At 45.2% G+C, this 13,308-nt stretch overlaps 1 protein-coding gene across 1 annotated transcript in view; it reads right to left on the bottom strand.

Annotated features, from left to right (window-relative positions):
- The window catches only part of INPP5D (inositol polyphosphate-5-phosphatase D), a 114,159-nt gene that overhangs the window by 51,497 nt on the left and 49,354 nt on the right, over nucleotides 1-13,308 (bottom strand). Inside the window, exons 4-6 of the mRNA XM_014564707.2 lie at nucleotides 12,379-12,550; nucleotides 8,762-8,902; nucleotides 332-419 (exon numbers count right to left, since the gene is read on the bottom strand). Of these exons, the coding sequence (XP_014420193.2) occupies nucleotides 332-419; nucleotides 8,762-8,902; nucleotides 12,379-12,550 (401 nt within the window). The remainder of the gene's footprint in view (nucleotides 1-331; nucleotides 420-8,761; nucleotides 8,903-12,378; nucleotides 12,551-13,308) is intronic.

Raw genomic sequence — 13,308 nt, 5'->3', positions numbered from 1 at the left:
CTCATGTTTTTTCAGTTTCTGATGAGAATTGATGGGGAAAGGTCTTCCTTGCTTCCTTATTCAGCACTAACAAGGAGTTTTACTGGCAGTTGCATAATTTGAAATCTTTAATCCTCAAATCAAAATCAGGAGGGGGTGGGGGATATGCCTCTGGGTGGGGGGCAGGGTCCTGAGGATCCCACCCCCACCCCAATGCATACTCTGGTTTCCTGCAAACTCAGTGCTCCTTTCTGAGCCCTCAGGACCTTAGCTACCTCTTCTCCCCCCCGCCACCACCCCTCAACCCTGACATGTTTTATCAGACTCATTTTTTCAACCCCAAAATCTTTACCTGAGGCCGTGGACGGAGGCCAGGCGAGAGCTGCTGGTCAAACAGCTTCTGCAGAGACTCCAGGGAAGGGAAGATCCGGGTGACTTCCCTGGGGGCAGGGCGAAGGTCAAGGATTAGTAAGGTCCCAGTAAGGCTCCAGCTAGAGACGCAGCGTGGTCACGCCCACTCAGGCAAAGACAGGGGTCCTTCCCAGGAGGACAAGCCCAGGCAAAGATCCAGGCCAGCCAATGCTGGCCCGTCTCCTGCCCGACGCCCTGGCCTGCCTGTCCCCCACCCAGACCAAGCTGGAGCCGTGACGTGTAGACCTGATTTACTTCTGTTTAGCCACACTCAACTACGCAGCCTGCAGAAAATTTAAATCTAGAATCACAAAACTACTTTGAAATAATTTAGTAATCCACGGTTCCCAGCCTTTAGTGTTTATAAGAATCGTACCTACACCGAGTGTGAAAAATACAAGTCTGGGCCCCGACTGGCTCTGGTCTGGAATCTGCATTTTAAATTCGTGCCCCAGGGGCCTCCTGTGCTCACAGCCTGTGCTTTCTGGTTCCAACCCCTGTCCTGGCAGCAGAGATGGACGCCCAGACAGAGCTGTCCTTGCCTAATCCGCTGATAATTCCAATACCGGGGTTTTACCGATTTTTTATTCCTTCTCATTTTTTCTGTTTTCCAATGTTTTAGGAACGGTGGGCAATTTTGAGTTCTATTTTTCATTTATTATTTCATCAAAAACTGTTCATGTTTTGACACATATAACAGTCTTGGTGATTTCAAAATATTCTGTTGAGGAAATGGGCCCAAATCAATTGCTAGATAATTGGGTGAGTTTGAGATCTTGGCGATTATTAAGTGAAGGCTGCTCTGAACAGCTTTGTTCATAAAGCTCCTCTTTACTTATTCTCAATGACAATTTTAGGCTAACCAGAGACTGTGACTCTGGATCAACATCGCCAAGCCTCTGAGTGATGGTACCCATTACGGGGCCATGGGCACTGCTCCAGCCTGCTCCTCCTGGGAGCTGTCTGAATTCTTTCTAATCTTCTCTCTTTTAGTGGGCATAACAGTGCATTTCAACAGTGCTGAACTGACTTGCATATCTTTAATTTCTAAAGTCTTTAAGTATTTTTCGACCTGTTGTATTTCTCTTCCTATAAATTGTTCATGTCTTTGTTGGTTTTCTGCAGGGAATTTTGTTGGTATTTTTATACATGGGTATAAACTCTTTACTTACTGCTTTGTGTTTTATTTAATCTAGGTGTTGTAAGCCCCCCACCCCCATTCTGTTATTTTCATCTGCGGTGGGCTAGATTTCATTATAAAGTGCTTTATAGTTTTTTATTGCTGTGTTTTTCATCTTTTCCTTGATAATTTTTTTGCTTATCTTAGTTCAAAAATTGTCATCAGTATTTACTAGTGAGCAATTACTTGCTCCTCTTAAATTGGTTTCTCACTCTTTTAAAAGTTATGTTATATACAAGGTTTCTTGGGGTTGTTGTTGTTATATATTTTTAATTCCATATCTTGTCTGGAATTTTTTTTTAATATTGCGGAAATAAGTTCATCTTTTTCCATATTGCTATTTAGTTTCACTGAACTGCACTTGCTCTGTTTTTCACAGTTCTTTTGGGCTAGTTCATTGCACGAACCCATCCTAAATGTGATAGGATTTATTTCCAGAATCCATGTCATTCATTCAATGAAAATTCTGGAGCATCCCACATGTACTAGGCAATGCCATGTTCGCAGACTGACAGCATCTCACTGTTGCTGTGAAGGAAAAGCCCAGCTGGACTAACAAGCTAAGTCACAAATCTAAGTGTGGTAAGTGTCGGTTTACTGATCTAAGTTCTGCTGGGCTAACTCGTAAATCTGAAGTTTAGTGTCAGTTTACTGGGCTAACAAGCTAACTCGTAAATCCAAGCTCAACAAGTGTCAGTAACGTGATCTGTTCCGAATTGATAAGCTCCAGTGTACTGATTCCTTGCTTTCTGTTGTTTGAGCCTTATTGGCTAATAGCCCCATACTTGTAATTAACCCTATAAAACCTCATCTGCACGTCTTGGAGGTGCTCAGAGCTTCGGAGCAGAAGCCCCTCTGAGCCCACTGGCGTAATAAATCTGAGTACTCCAACCCTCCGAGTGGTGCTTGTTTCTTGGCTGGCCTGTTGTTTCTGTAACATTGCAAGGACGGTGTTTTAGCCTACCGGCTTTGACTGGCCATCCTTGGGACTCCTTTGGGAGTCAAGGAAGGTGGGGGGATGTAACTGACTCGGGAGAGGGAGGTATGTGCTGGGCAGACAGGGTGCTTGCTTTCGATCCTGCCTCTGCCAGAGCTGCTCTGTTCACTGTGCACATAGTGGTATTCTGTTTCCACTGTCATTTCATCAAAGAATTCCAGCCCAAAAAACCAAAAACAATTCTAAAACACTAATTCAGTACATGCTTTAACATCAAATAGGTCCGCTTCATTGTTCTCCTTTTTCAAAATGTTACCCGAAAAACACAAGTACACATACACAAACTGAATCTTTAGGGTTTTCTAAGAATAATGCTGTTACCCTCTGTAGTTCAAACCTTTGTAAAATTTTGAGTAACCTGGTTCCCAAATGTGTCTGGAGGTGCTGGTTAGGGTCACAGTGACTGATGATGCATAGGGACTTGAGCTGGAAGACTTAAGAACGGTCCTTATAATACAGATCTGCCTGGGGAAGTTACCATCAGCAGGGGCCCTGGGAAGCTTGTCTCTGCGTCAGGTCACCAGCTCGAGGAGAGACAGGGAGTAGAGACAGAGAGGGCTGCAGTCCTCAGGCAGGGCAAGGACCTTCCCAGGACAGCCGCCTCCCACCTTGGCCTCAGAGAGAGGGTTAATCTCCCCAGCTTCCTCACTCACTTTCTGGCTAGCACATCCAATATCTCCCAGCCCAGACCTCCAGACTCAGAAGAAACATTCTGATGTTCTGTTGTTTTCTTAATTTTTGCTTCTCTGATTCTTTGCTTCTTTTTCTCTTTATGCTTTAGCGAAAATTTCTCACACAGTATTAAATAATCAGGTGATAATGAGCATCTCTTTTTCATTTGTTAAAAGATTTAATGGAATGATTTCAATGTTTCCCTGTCAAGGATAATTGGTTTTACTTTGACACATACTGCATTATTAAAGACGTTGAATAATTTTTAAAAATTAGAAATGGCTTTTAAATTTTATCAGGTCTGTTAAGACATCTATGCAAATGATTCCTTCATCTCTTAGTGTACTGCTCAATTACAGTGTTTTCTTTATGTTCATTCACCTTCGGGGTAATTTCTTAGACAAAAATCTACATTTTTTCATATCACTAAATTATATTTGCTAGAATAATACTGAAATATTATACATTCATATTAATAAATGAAGCTGGATATAGTTTATTTCAGGCTATTATCTTGATCGGGGTTTTGGATTTAAGTCTTACTTTTCTTGAATATTGAAGATTTTTGTCATTCAAGAATAATTGATAAATTATAGTTATCATTCGTTGGAAGTTCAAAGGAGGGCATGCATGGTAATTTTCACATTTCATATTTCATATAAAATATTTGTTTCAATTAATTATAATTTGAAAATTTGCAGCCATGTAATGTACACTGTCTTCTTTATTGATTTGCAAATCTTTAGTGCAGATTATTAAATCTCCTACATTTCTAATTTTGAAAATTTTCTTAATTGACTTTTCTTCTAATTTATTTCTGTTTTTAACTATCTTCCCCCTGCTCTTCTCCTTTGCAGCCATTGTTATTGCTCACTCTCTTAACAGAGGTTCCTTAAAGATGCTGTTTTGTTCACTGCTGCATCTCCAGCCCGTGGAACAGTGCCTGGCTTGCAGCTGGCACACATTCAATCTTCATTCATGAATACTGGACAGACAAATGTTTCTGGTACTTTGCCTGACCCAGGAAATATCAAGGCAATCAGGATATGACCCATGATGCCTTCAGGAGACTGAGAAACTGGCATAAATTTGTATGCTTGACTCATTATTCCACCCACCACCCTTTTCATAACAGAGCTTTTAAAGCTATGGCTTTTCCTCCAAATAGTGCTTTGGCTACATCAGTTAGAGCTCTGATACACAGTGGTTTAATTACTCCCAGTTCCCAAACCTATCCCACATAGGCTAATATTGCATCAGTTCCTTCCTTAGTTCAGCTATGATTCAGGAGAGATGATCTAAACATGCCTAGATGGTTGAGTGGCTGTGGCTAGTTTTATTATTTATTTCTACTTTCATCATATTGTGCTATGGGGGTACAGAACAAACACTTTTGCTTTGGGTGTACTCATATCCAGCTGCTTGGTTAGCTGCTGGGGTCTTATTTTTAGGATCACCAGCCCTCTAAAACTTCTGGGGGAAAAAAAACTCTTGTAAACTTTTTGAAGTAAAGAAATGTGATGAGTACATTTTCACAAATTTTTAAAACCTGCAAGACTCCCTAGTCTCTCGAATGATATCTAGATTGAGTTACTTCCAGGTCAGTAGTCTTCTCCTTGGAGATACTGCTTGGGAATTTTTATATCATCAAGGAGAATGAATAATACCAATATTGTAATTTTTAAAAGGAATGGTGCTGTTCCTAATTATTTGCTTCCTGAATTTATCTTCCCTTGCAGTTTAGAAGATTATAAGGAGGGGTGTAGAAGCTCCTATCTGGTTGTTCTGTCATTGGATCTTTACGAGGTTTCTCAATACCTGGATTTAGCTCCTTCATAAGCTGGAAACATTTTTTTTTCTTTTACACATTTAGTCATTAATTATCCACCATTTTCCCACTGCTTCTTGGACAGCCCATGCTACCAGGAATAAGTTGAATCTCTATGCCCTTTTCAAAGACTATCACTTTTTAAATCACACATTCTTTGCATATGCTCATTTAGTCCTCCCGTGTCTTCTGTATATATGTATTTCTCTGACACTCTGCTCTGTTTTGTGATTTGATTTTCAAATTTGATTTGGAAACTATGGACTTATAGCCTCCAAGGAAGCAGTTATAATGGTGAAGTATTTTTGTTTTGGTTGGTTTGCTTCTTTATTAAAATCTGTGCCCTGTCCTCACTTAATAGATAAAATGCCCTCTCTCACACTTCGACATTTTATTCTAAAATTCTACTTGCAATTCTTCTCATTGCTCCATTTCAGGGGTTATCAGATTGGAGACTTTATTCTTTATTCTCTTTCCCTGGAAAAGTTACCATCTGGTTCTAGTTAATCTAACTTTGGGTTATAAATCTTCCTTAAGCCTTTGTGCCGCTGAAGCTCTTTCTTTCAGATGCAGGTACTGACACTTAGATGACATTTTTGTGGAGGAGTACAATCTTGCACTGTGTCTCACTCCTCAGGTATGAGTCAACAAACCTGGCCTGCTTTGGCACCATCCTCAGCCCCTGATCCAGCTCTTCCTCCTCCACCCCCCCCTTGAAATGTTTAGCCTCCATCCCCTCCATCTGCACTACCCCCTGCGGCGACCTTGCCCTACTTGTCTCCGTGTCAAGTGCCAGCTGCGTGCAGATGCCTCCCAGATGCATACCCCTAGCCCAAAGGTCTCCTGGGCTCTAACCTCTAGCACTAACTCCTTGGTTGGTAGCTCAGCTCATAGGATGCTTAATAAGGCCTCAAGTCAATGGTAGTTCAGAGAAACTACCCCCCCATCCCCCCCTCCTCCTTGACTTTCCCCAACTAAGTTATTGGCATCACCCGCACTCAGTGGCTCGCACCAAAAACCTAGTCACCCTCTGCCAGCTCTACCATCCACACACACCCCGGTCACACCAGCCTTCAGCACCCACATGCTCCCAAGCCTTGGGTCATTTAACTAACATCTATCAGCTGTTCCTGGGTGCAGGGACTGTCTAAACACAGGACTCAGCAGGATGCAAAACAGACACAAATCCCTGCCTCCTCTCGCTTCCCTTCTCGCGGGCCACCATCATGGCACACACAGCAGCTCCGAAGTGTCTCCTGCTTTGGGTCTGCCTCCACAGCCCTAACTCACATTATGGCACAGTCCCGACACTCTCCCCAGGGCCTGGGAGGCCTCACGTGATGTGGCTCCTGCTAGCATTGCCAGATAAAACACAGGGCACCCAGTTAAATTTGAATTTCAGACAAACAATGGATAATCTACTAGGGTAAGTATATCCCAATATTGTGGTATATACTTATACTAAAAATAACATTTACGGTTCATTTGAAGTTCAGACTTAAAGGGGCATCCTGTGTTATTTGCTAAATATGGCCACTCTACACCTGACTCTTCCCAACTTCCGTTCCTAACACTATCCTTCACTCTTTATGCTCCAGCCACACAGACTTTCCTTCTGTTCCTTGAGGCTGACCTCATTCCTGCCTCAGGACACTTGTACCTGACATCCCTCTGCCAAGCAACTGGATAGCTAGCTCCCTCTTGTCACTGAGGTCCCAGCTCTGTCACCACCTCAGAGAGGCATCCTTGACCCCCAAAGGACAGTAGCACCCTCCACCCAGTGTCTCTCCATCACATTTTTCTGTTGTATTTTGTCATGATATTGATTAAAATTATCTTGTTTATTTACAGACTTAATCAACTGCTCTATTTCTCACTAGGATGTCAGCTCCAACAAGGTCTGAAAGAGCAGAGACCTTGCGTGTTGTGTTCATTGCTGCATCCCAGCACCCAGAACAGAGCCCAGTGGAGACTCTTCATCCATATTTGTTAAGTGAGTGAATAAATGAATGAATACATTGAAGAGCTGTTCCAAGCAAAGCAGTTGAAAACTACAAGTGCATAGTTAGTTTCATTAAACGCTATCTGCAGGGTGGCAGGGGGACAGGAAACATAATTTTGTTCCTAAGATTTTCTAAGATTCCATCCCTGAGCTAACCAAGTCTCCAAACCTGACTATCACTTTGCCTACGAAGCGAAGACAAACAAGCGTGTGGGGAGTTTACACCATCATAGTATCTCTACTTCTAACTGGAAGTTAACTGTTCAGTAAATAAAGGTGTGGGAAACTAGCCATGTTGAGGAAGCTGCTGTCACTGTAAGAATGAGGTTACCTAGATCCCAGGAAAGTCCAGGAAGCAATGCTGTGTTGGGGAAATGTGCTGAGTGACTGGGTGACGCTTGTGGAGACACTTAAAGGTATATTTTCTCCTGGTCAAGGAAGCAGCAAAGAGGAGAGTCTTCACTGGAGCAGAAATAAAAGCTTGTTACCAGTCATCATGAAATTCTGTTTCTTAGAGAGAGTGCATGTGTGTCTTCCCTAGTGGTAAATGATTTGTAACAACAGTGTCACATGGAAAAATCTCTCTCCCTGGAAGTCTATAAAAGTGATGGCTCTGGGTACAATTAGCTGAAATTACATTAGTTGAAAGCCAACTCACTGAAATTAAGCTTGACCGGCCAACGTGATGAGCACTCAATCCGTCATAGAAATTATTTGTTAAATTTACCAAATGTACAGATTGTGCTTTTAAGAGCCTTTAAAAGGAAAGTTCAATTTGACTACTGATGGTGAAAGATTCTTTTTTGCATATTAACTAAGCTAAGATAGATACAGCACCAGAGAAGCTGACAAAAAGAATTTAGACACTGCTGTATATGTAATAAAACACACAACAGTATAGGCTGATAAAGCCTCACCCACATGAAATGCTCTTTTCCCAGCCGAAATTTTGACCTTTCATTTGCAATGGGATTGTTTTGGATCCTTGGATTTCTTTCAGATGTTTTGAATGTTATTTTCTATTTTTTCAAGCCTTTAAAATACTCTTTGGCCAATTCTTTAGACAGCTATCAGCCTTAATTTTGCCCTTATAACACTTAAAGTGTAATTACACTTGAAATTAATTTTAATGGTTATGAAATTAAAACCCATAATCAAAAACTCTAAAAGATATTAGAATTTTTGCCAATTGGTAAAAATGAATTTGATATCAGAAAATTAAAGTCTTAGTGAATTGTCTCACTTCAAAAAATTGCCATCACTGGCGATCTTGGGCCATCAACACCCACACAGATAATAGGCTGATTTTAATTTATTTCCTCTCGGTGCCCTTATGGGCTTGTCGAATGTGCTGACTGCTGCACAACGGACGAATAGTAGCAAAATCCTTAAACATTAGATCCTGAGCTGGTGTGAAAGGGCTGCAGTGCATTCTGCCCACCCTTTCCTGTAGCAACTGGCCTCAAATTAACTTTAGTTTAAAAGAAAAAACCAAAAAAACACAACAACCAAGTTCAAACACCAAGAAAACAAAACCTCAGACAACCACAACGATTTCTAAACCCCTTCGACTGCCCAATTATTCTGAGTTGAGCAGAGGTATGTAGACAGCCAGGTGGAGTGCAGGGTCACCCTAACGAGCTCATTCTCTGGCCCAGCCCGCCCCCTCCCGCCCCCACGGGCAGCCATTACCCATAGAGTTCCTTGCAGAGGAGCACAGTCAGTTTCTTCAAATGAGGCAGACTGCAGGAGCCCGACTTCACAAAATCAGAGTCCAGGGTGAGCTGGGTGCTTAAATAATCTTGAATGGCTTTCAGATGCTCTTCTGGAAGCCTGGGGAGGGGTGGGGAATAGAAATAACAACATGCTTACTTTGTCCTTTAGCCATAGATACCAACAGTCACAAGAAGAAAAAATCTACGTCCTCACTGAGACACTGTCCTGCAGGAGAATGTTTGCACACCTGTATGGTTCCCTGGGTCTTACTGAAGGGATGGAGACCAGGTGGGACAAGAGAAAGGGCCCAGTGAGAGAGGCTGCCTCTTAACCCACCCACAGTGGCTTTTCCCCAAGCTGGTGCATGGAAGGAAGTGATAGTGGCTGGAGAGGGAAAATGTTTATCCTTTGAAAAGGTGATAAATAGCTTCAAAAAGGTACACAGGACTTCTTTTCCCACTTCATCTGTTCCTAAAGGCAGGAGCTGAGGGCTGAGGGATGCTCTAGTCCAGAGATGGCAAATGGCTTCAGCTCACAGGCCAACTCCAAGTTCACAGCTAAAGGTCACCTGGAGCTCTGTGTCAAGGAGGTTCTGAGTCATCCTAGGCTCCAAGGGGAGGTCTCTGCCATGAGTGATGGGGCTAGGGATAGGGCAGTGGCAGCCTAGGTGCCCGCCCTTCGCGCCCCCATCCCTCCTCCAGATCTGGTCCAACCCCTTTCAATTTATGGTTGAAGCACACGGCCCGAGGCAGGATCTGCCCTTGCACAGGACAGCCCAGCAGAGGCAGCCCTGGGGCCGCCACCTAGGTCCGATCATACCTCTTCATTCAATCTCCCACCACCGTTTCTCTCGACAACTTTTGAGTTTTTGTTCTTATGATAATGAAAATTATAATCACAGCAAGTATTTCCTGAGTGCAACACACCAGTCACTCTGCTCAGCACTTTCTGTTCATTCTCTCCTTTAATCCGCACATCAACGTTATGAGGCAGAGAGTACTATTATTCTTATGTTACAAATAAGGACACGGAGGCTCGAGGACGTTGATTTACTTGTCTGAAAAAATTAATACAAGCCTTAAATATCTTTGTTCCAGCCTTGACATACAATCAAGTTTAAACTACAGATCACGAGGGTCTGCAGGATCCCCGAATAATGAAAGACTTGCTCTTAAGACTGGAAGGAGGTGGATTTGCCGTTTTGATGTATTTAGATTGTGAAGTCAGCAGCTATGCACATACCAGTTGTCACAATATTTAACTTTAATCTATACTTATTCTGAGCCTTGACATCATAAAAATCCAGTTTCTGCCTCAGTCTGTTTTACTAAAAAGGACAAAAAAGAAATCTCTCTTGTAGTATTGAAGTATGTTTACTTACTGTCTGTTTTTGTTTTGGGGGGAGGTAATTAGATTTATTTATTTGTTTATTTTAATGGCGGTACTGGGGATGGAACCCAGGGCCTGTGCGTGCTAAGCATGTGTTCTACCACTGAGCTATCCCATCCCCATTCTGAGGTATGCATTTTAACCATTCAAATGTCTACTGACTTGTAACTTTGAGAGCCAGAGTGCTTGCTTTAGGAAGCTATATTTGTTAGAATGTTTGTTGCAGACATGTTTGTGTTGACATAAAGATGTGAACTCTGTTTATCAGAGAAGGCTGATTTTACTCAGCAGTCTCATAGTAACTCTGACCTAACTGATCTCATTTACTTGCACAAAACACTGTGCAGGTTGTCTTATAGCTATTTTATAAGCAACACAGATTGACTTCCAAACACAAGGCAGCATCTCAGTTTTTCATGACCCAGAAGAGAAGGCAGGGTGAGCATCGTGTTGCCAGGGTCCTCCCCACTGTACTCGCACTTACACACCCCCTGCTCCAAGCAGGAGTTTTTGGCCGAGTTCCACTGCTGTGTGTTAACACAGGAGCCAAACCAGAGAGGGCGCACCTCCTGTGCTCACCAGCCCTCAGCTGCCCCGCCTCTCCCCGGAGGCCGCGTGGAGGCCTGGCTGAACACCTCGTCCTGCCCCACGGCTGGGCCCTGAGCGCCTAGAGAACACCCGTCCCTGCAGAGGCGAAACGGACGCGGAGATGGAGCCAACAGAACATGTGGGAGAGTTGGCAGGGATGGGCAGTGGCGGTACAGCCGGGCAGCCTTGTCTGCTTTCTCAAGGAGCACACGGCATTTACTAGATGATAATAATGATGACGAGCTTGGAGAGAAACAGAATCGCAAGGAAATGAGGCAATGGGCTTGGCAAGGCCTGTTTTAATAAACATTCGTTATTCAGACACGTTATCAGGATAATCATGATAATAGATCAACTATTCAAAGCTCTGGATATTGAGCTACTGGATAAGTAGCACAAGGAATTTAGGGAGCTTGCAGAGAATATAACCTGGTGGGCCTGGAGAAGAATTAGAGGATGTGTCAAGGTGGAAATATAAAGATACCAGGTATCTTAGCAACCAGTGGCTTGTGTGTACCTTTAGGCATTTCCTTTGTACTTTGCCAAATCAGTTGGTAGGTGAGCAGCCCTGGCTGCCTCAAAATCATCTTTCAAGTTGATGTTACATTAGCCCTGACCTTAGGATGTCCTTCGGGGGTCCTTTTCTCACAAAGAAACAAAAAATGTTTCAAAATTATTAATGCATGGAAGTCACTGTGCACAAACTCATTCATTCAACACATATTTAGGGAGCGCCAACTCTGTGCTAAGCAGCGCACTGGGCACCGGGGACACGGTTCCCCCGTGGACCCCATCTCCCTGTGGAAGCCATCCCCTGGCCTGTCTTGAAGTCAGGGCCTTTGATTTGCAAAATAACCAACACCCCTCCAAGGCCCTACCTCAACCTCCCATCATCCAGCCAGGGAAGTGCTGGGCCTGCTAAGGGAGGTGGAGAAGCTGTAGGACCTCATCAACGTGGACCAACAGGAGTCAGCCCGGTACCACCTACGGGACCAGATCCTGAGAACCTTGGATCAGAGCGAGTGAAACAGAGAACGATTGCATCTCACAGCGTCCACCACAAAGAGGGGAGCGTCGTGTTTTATAGACCCCCTAGTCCATACTGCACAGGAAAGTATTGCTCTGACCCATTTCCTGGTGATGAGGAAGGTGGCCTCCTTTGAATGGGGCCCAGAGCAGAGAAGGACTGCATGGCAGGTCCAGCCTGCAGTCCAGGCAACCTCCTCCACTTGGAACACCATCTGACCCATGGGGGTAGAGGTACTCGTGATGGGAAGAGATGCCAGGTGAGTTCACAGCAAGCCCCAGTAATGGGATCACAGCACAGGCCCCCAAAGTCTGGAGTGGGGCCACGCCGTGTGCAGCAGAGAATAACAGAGCCAGCTCCTGCCACGCCAAGGGGCCTGGTGGAGACAGAGCATCTGAGCGGGGCCAACGAGCGTCCACACAGCCAGAGCTGTGCCGTGTGGCCCAGCTGCCTCAGACCAACTGTCGGGAGGTCAGTGGGCTCCACAGCAAACCTGTCCTGGGGTGGAAGGGGGATCCAGGAGTCAGCACAGAGTGAGCTACCTGGGATCTGTGGCCCCCCGAGGCCAGCCTGCCCGGAGGGGACTCACCCGCTGGTGTCCATGGTCTGCAGTCGCTGAAGCAACGTCTCTGAGAGGCTCGGCCGGCTGACCTCATTCGTTCGAGGATTCTCGTTCGAAGGAGGGACCTCCTTAGTCTCACACGGCCCGGCAGTTAAAGGGATGTTTCTGGGTGGCAGCTCAGGTGGAGACAGGACACTTTCTACCCAAGAGAAGAGCAGGAATGCCATCTGGGCTGAGCGCATCCTCTCTCCCTCCTTTGGGACCACACACCTCCGGAGAGGGCTGTGTGCCCACCCGCTGCACCCTCCCAACACGTGGGGCCCAGGTCACTGCGCCCAGCTCCAGACTCATCTGTGCCTGCACTGTCCCTTCCTGTCCCTACTCCTTTGCCAGAGGACTCCGGGACTAGATGGGGAGCCTGCTGAGGGCAGGGACCTGGTCTTGGGGGTCTCTGGCCCAGGACCTAGCCCAGATTTTGTTCCCACGGAGGCTCTGAAGATGCCTGCTGGAGTCAGATGGCCGTGTTGGGCAGGGCTGCTGGCCTTGGATGAGTGGAGCCAGCAGCCCCAGCAGCTCAGCAGGACAGCCAGCTTGGGGCTGAGGTGGGGGCCCTCGGCCAGCAGAGGCTGGGTTCCCGTGACAGGAGGAGCCAGGCAGGGAGCAGGCAGGCCCGGCCACAGTGCTCCTTTCTCTCCCACCCTATCCCCCTTTTCTCTGCACTTTCTCTCCAGCCTCTGTCTTTCCTTCTCTCTTCCCCTGGACCCTCAGAGACAATAAAGGAAAGTGAGGAGCTCCCTCCACCCAGTGAACTGAAATATGAAACAAATGACTTGAACTTGACCTGGGAGATGGGACTCCCACCTATTCACCTTGAAAACTTCCATCTCACAGATGCCACAGGTGAGTGAGGGTCCTGAGCCCCTGGGCTCCACGACCTCCTGTCCAAGCGTCTTCCCA

The sequence above is a fragment of the Camelus ferus genome, chromosome 5, assembly GCF_009834535.1.
Source record: "Camelus ferus isolate YT-003-E chromosome 5, BCGSAC_Cfer_1.0, whole genome shotgun sequence".
Taxonomy (NCBI): Eukaryota; Metazoa; Chordata; class Mammalia; order Artiodactyla; family Camelidae; genus Camelus; species Camelus ferus.
This window is presented reverse-complemented; position numbering and strand designations above follow the sequence as displayed.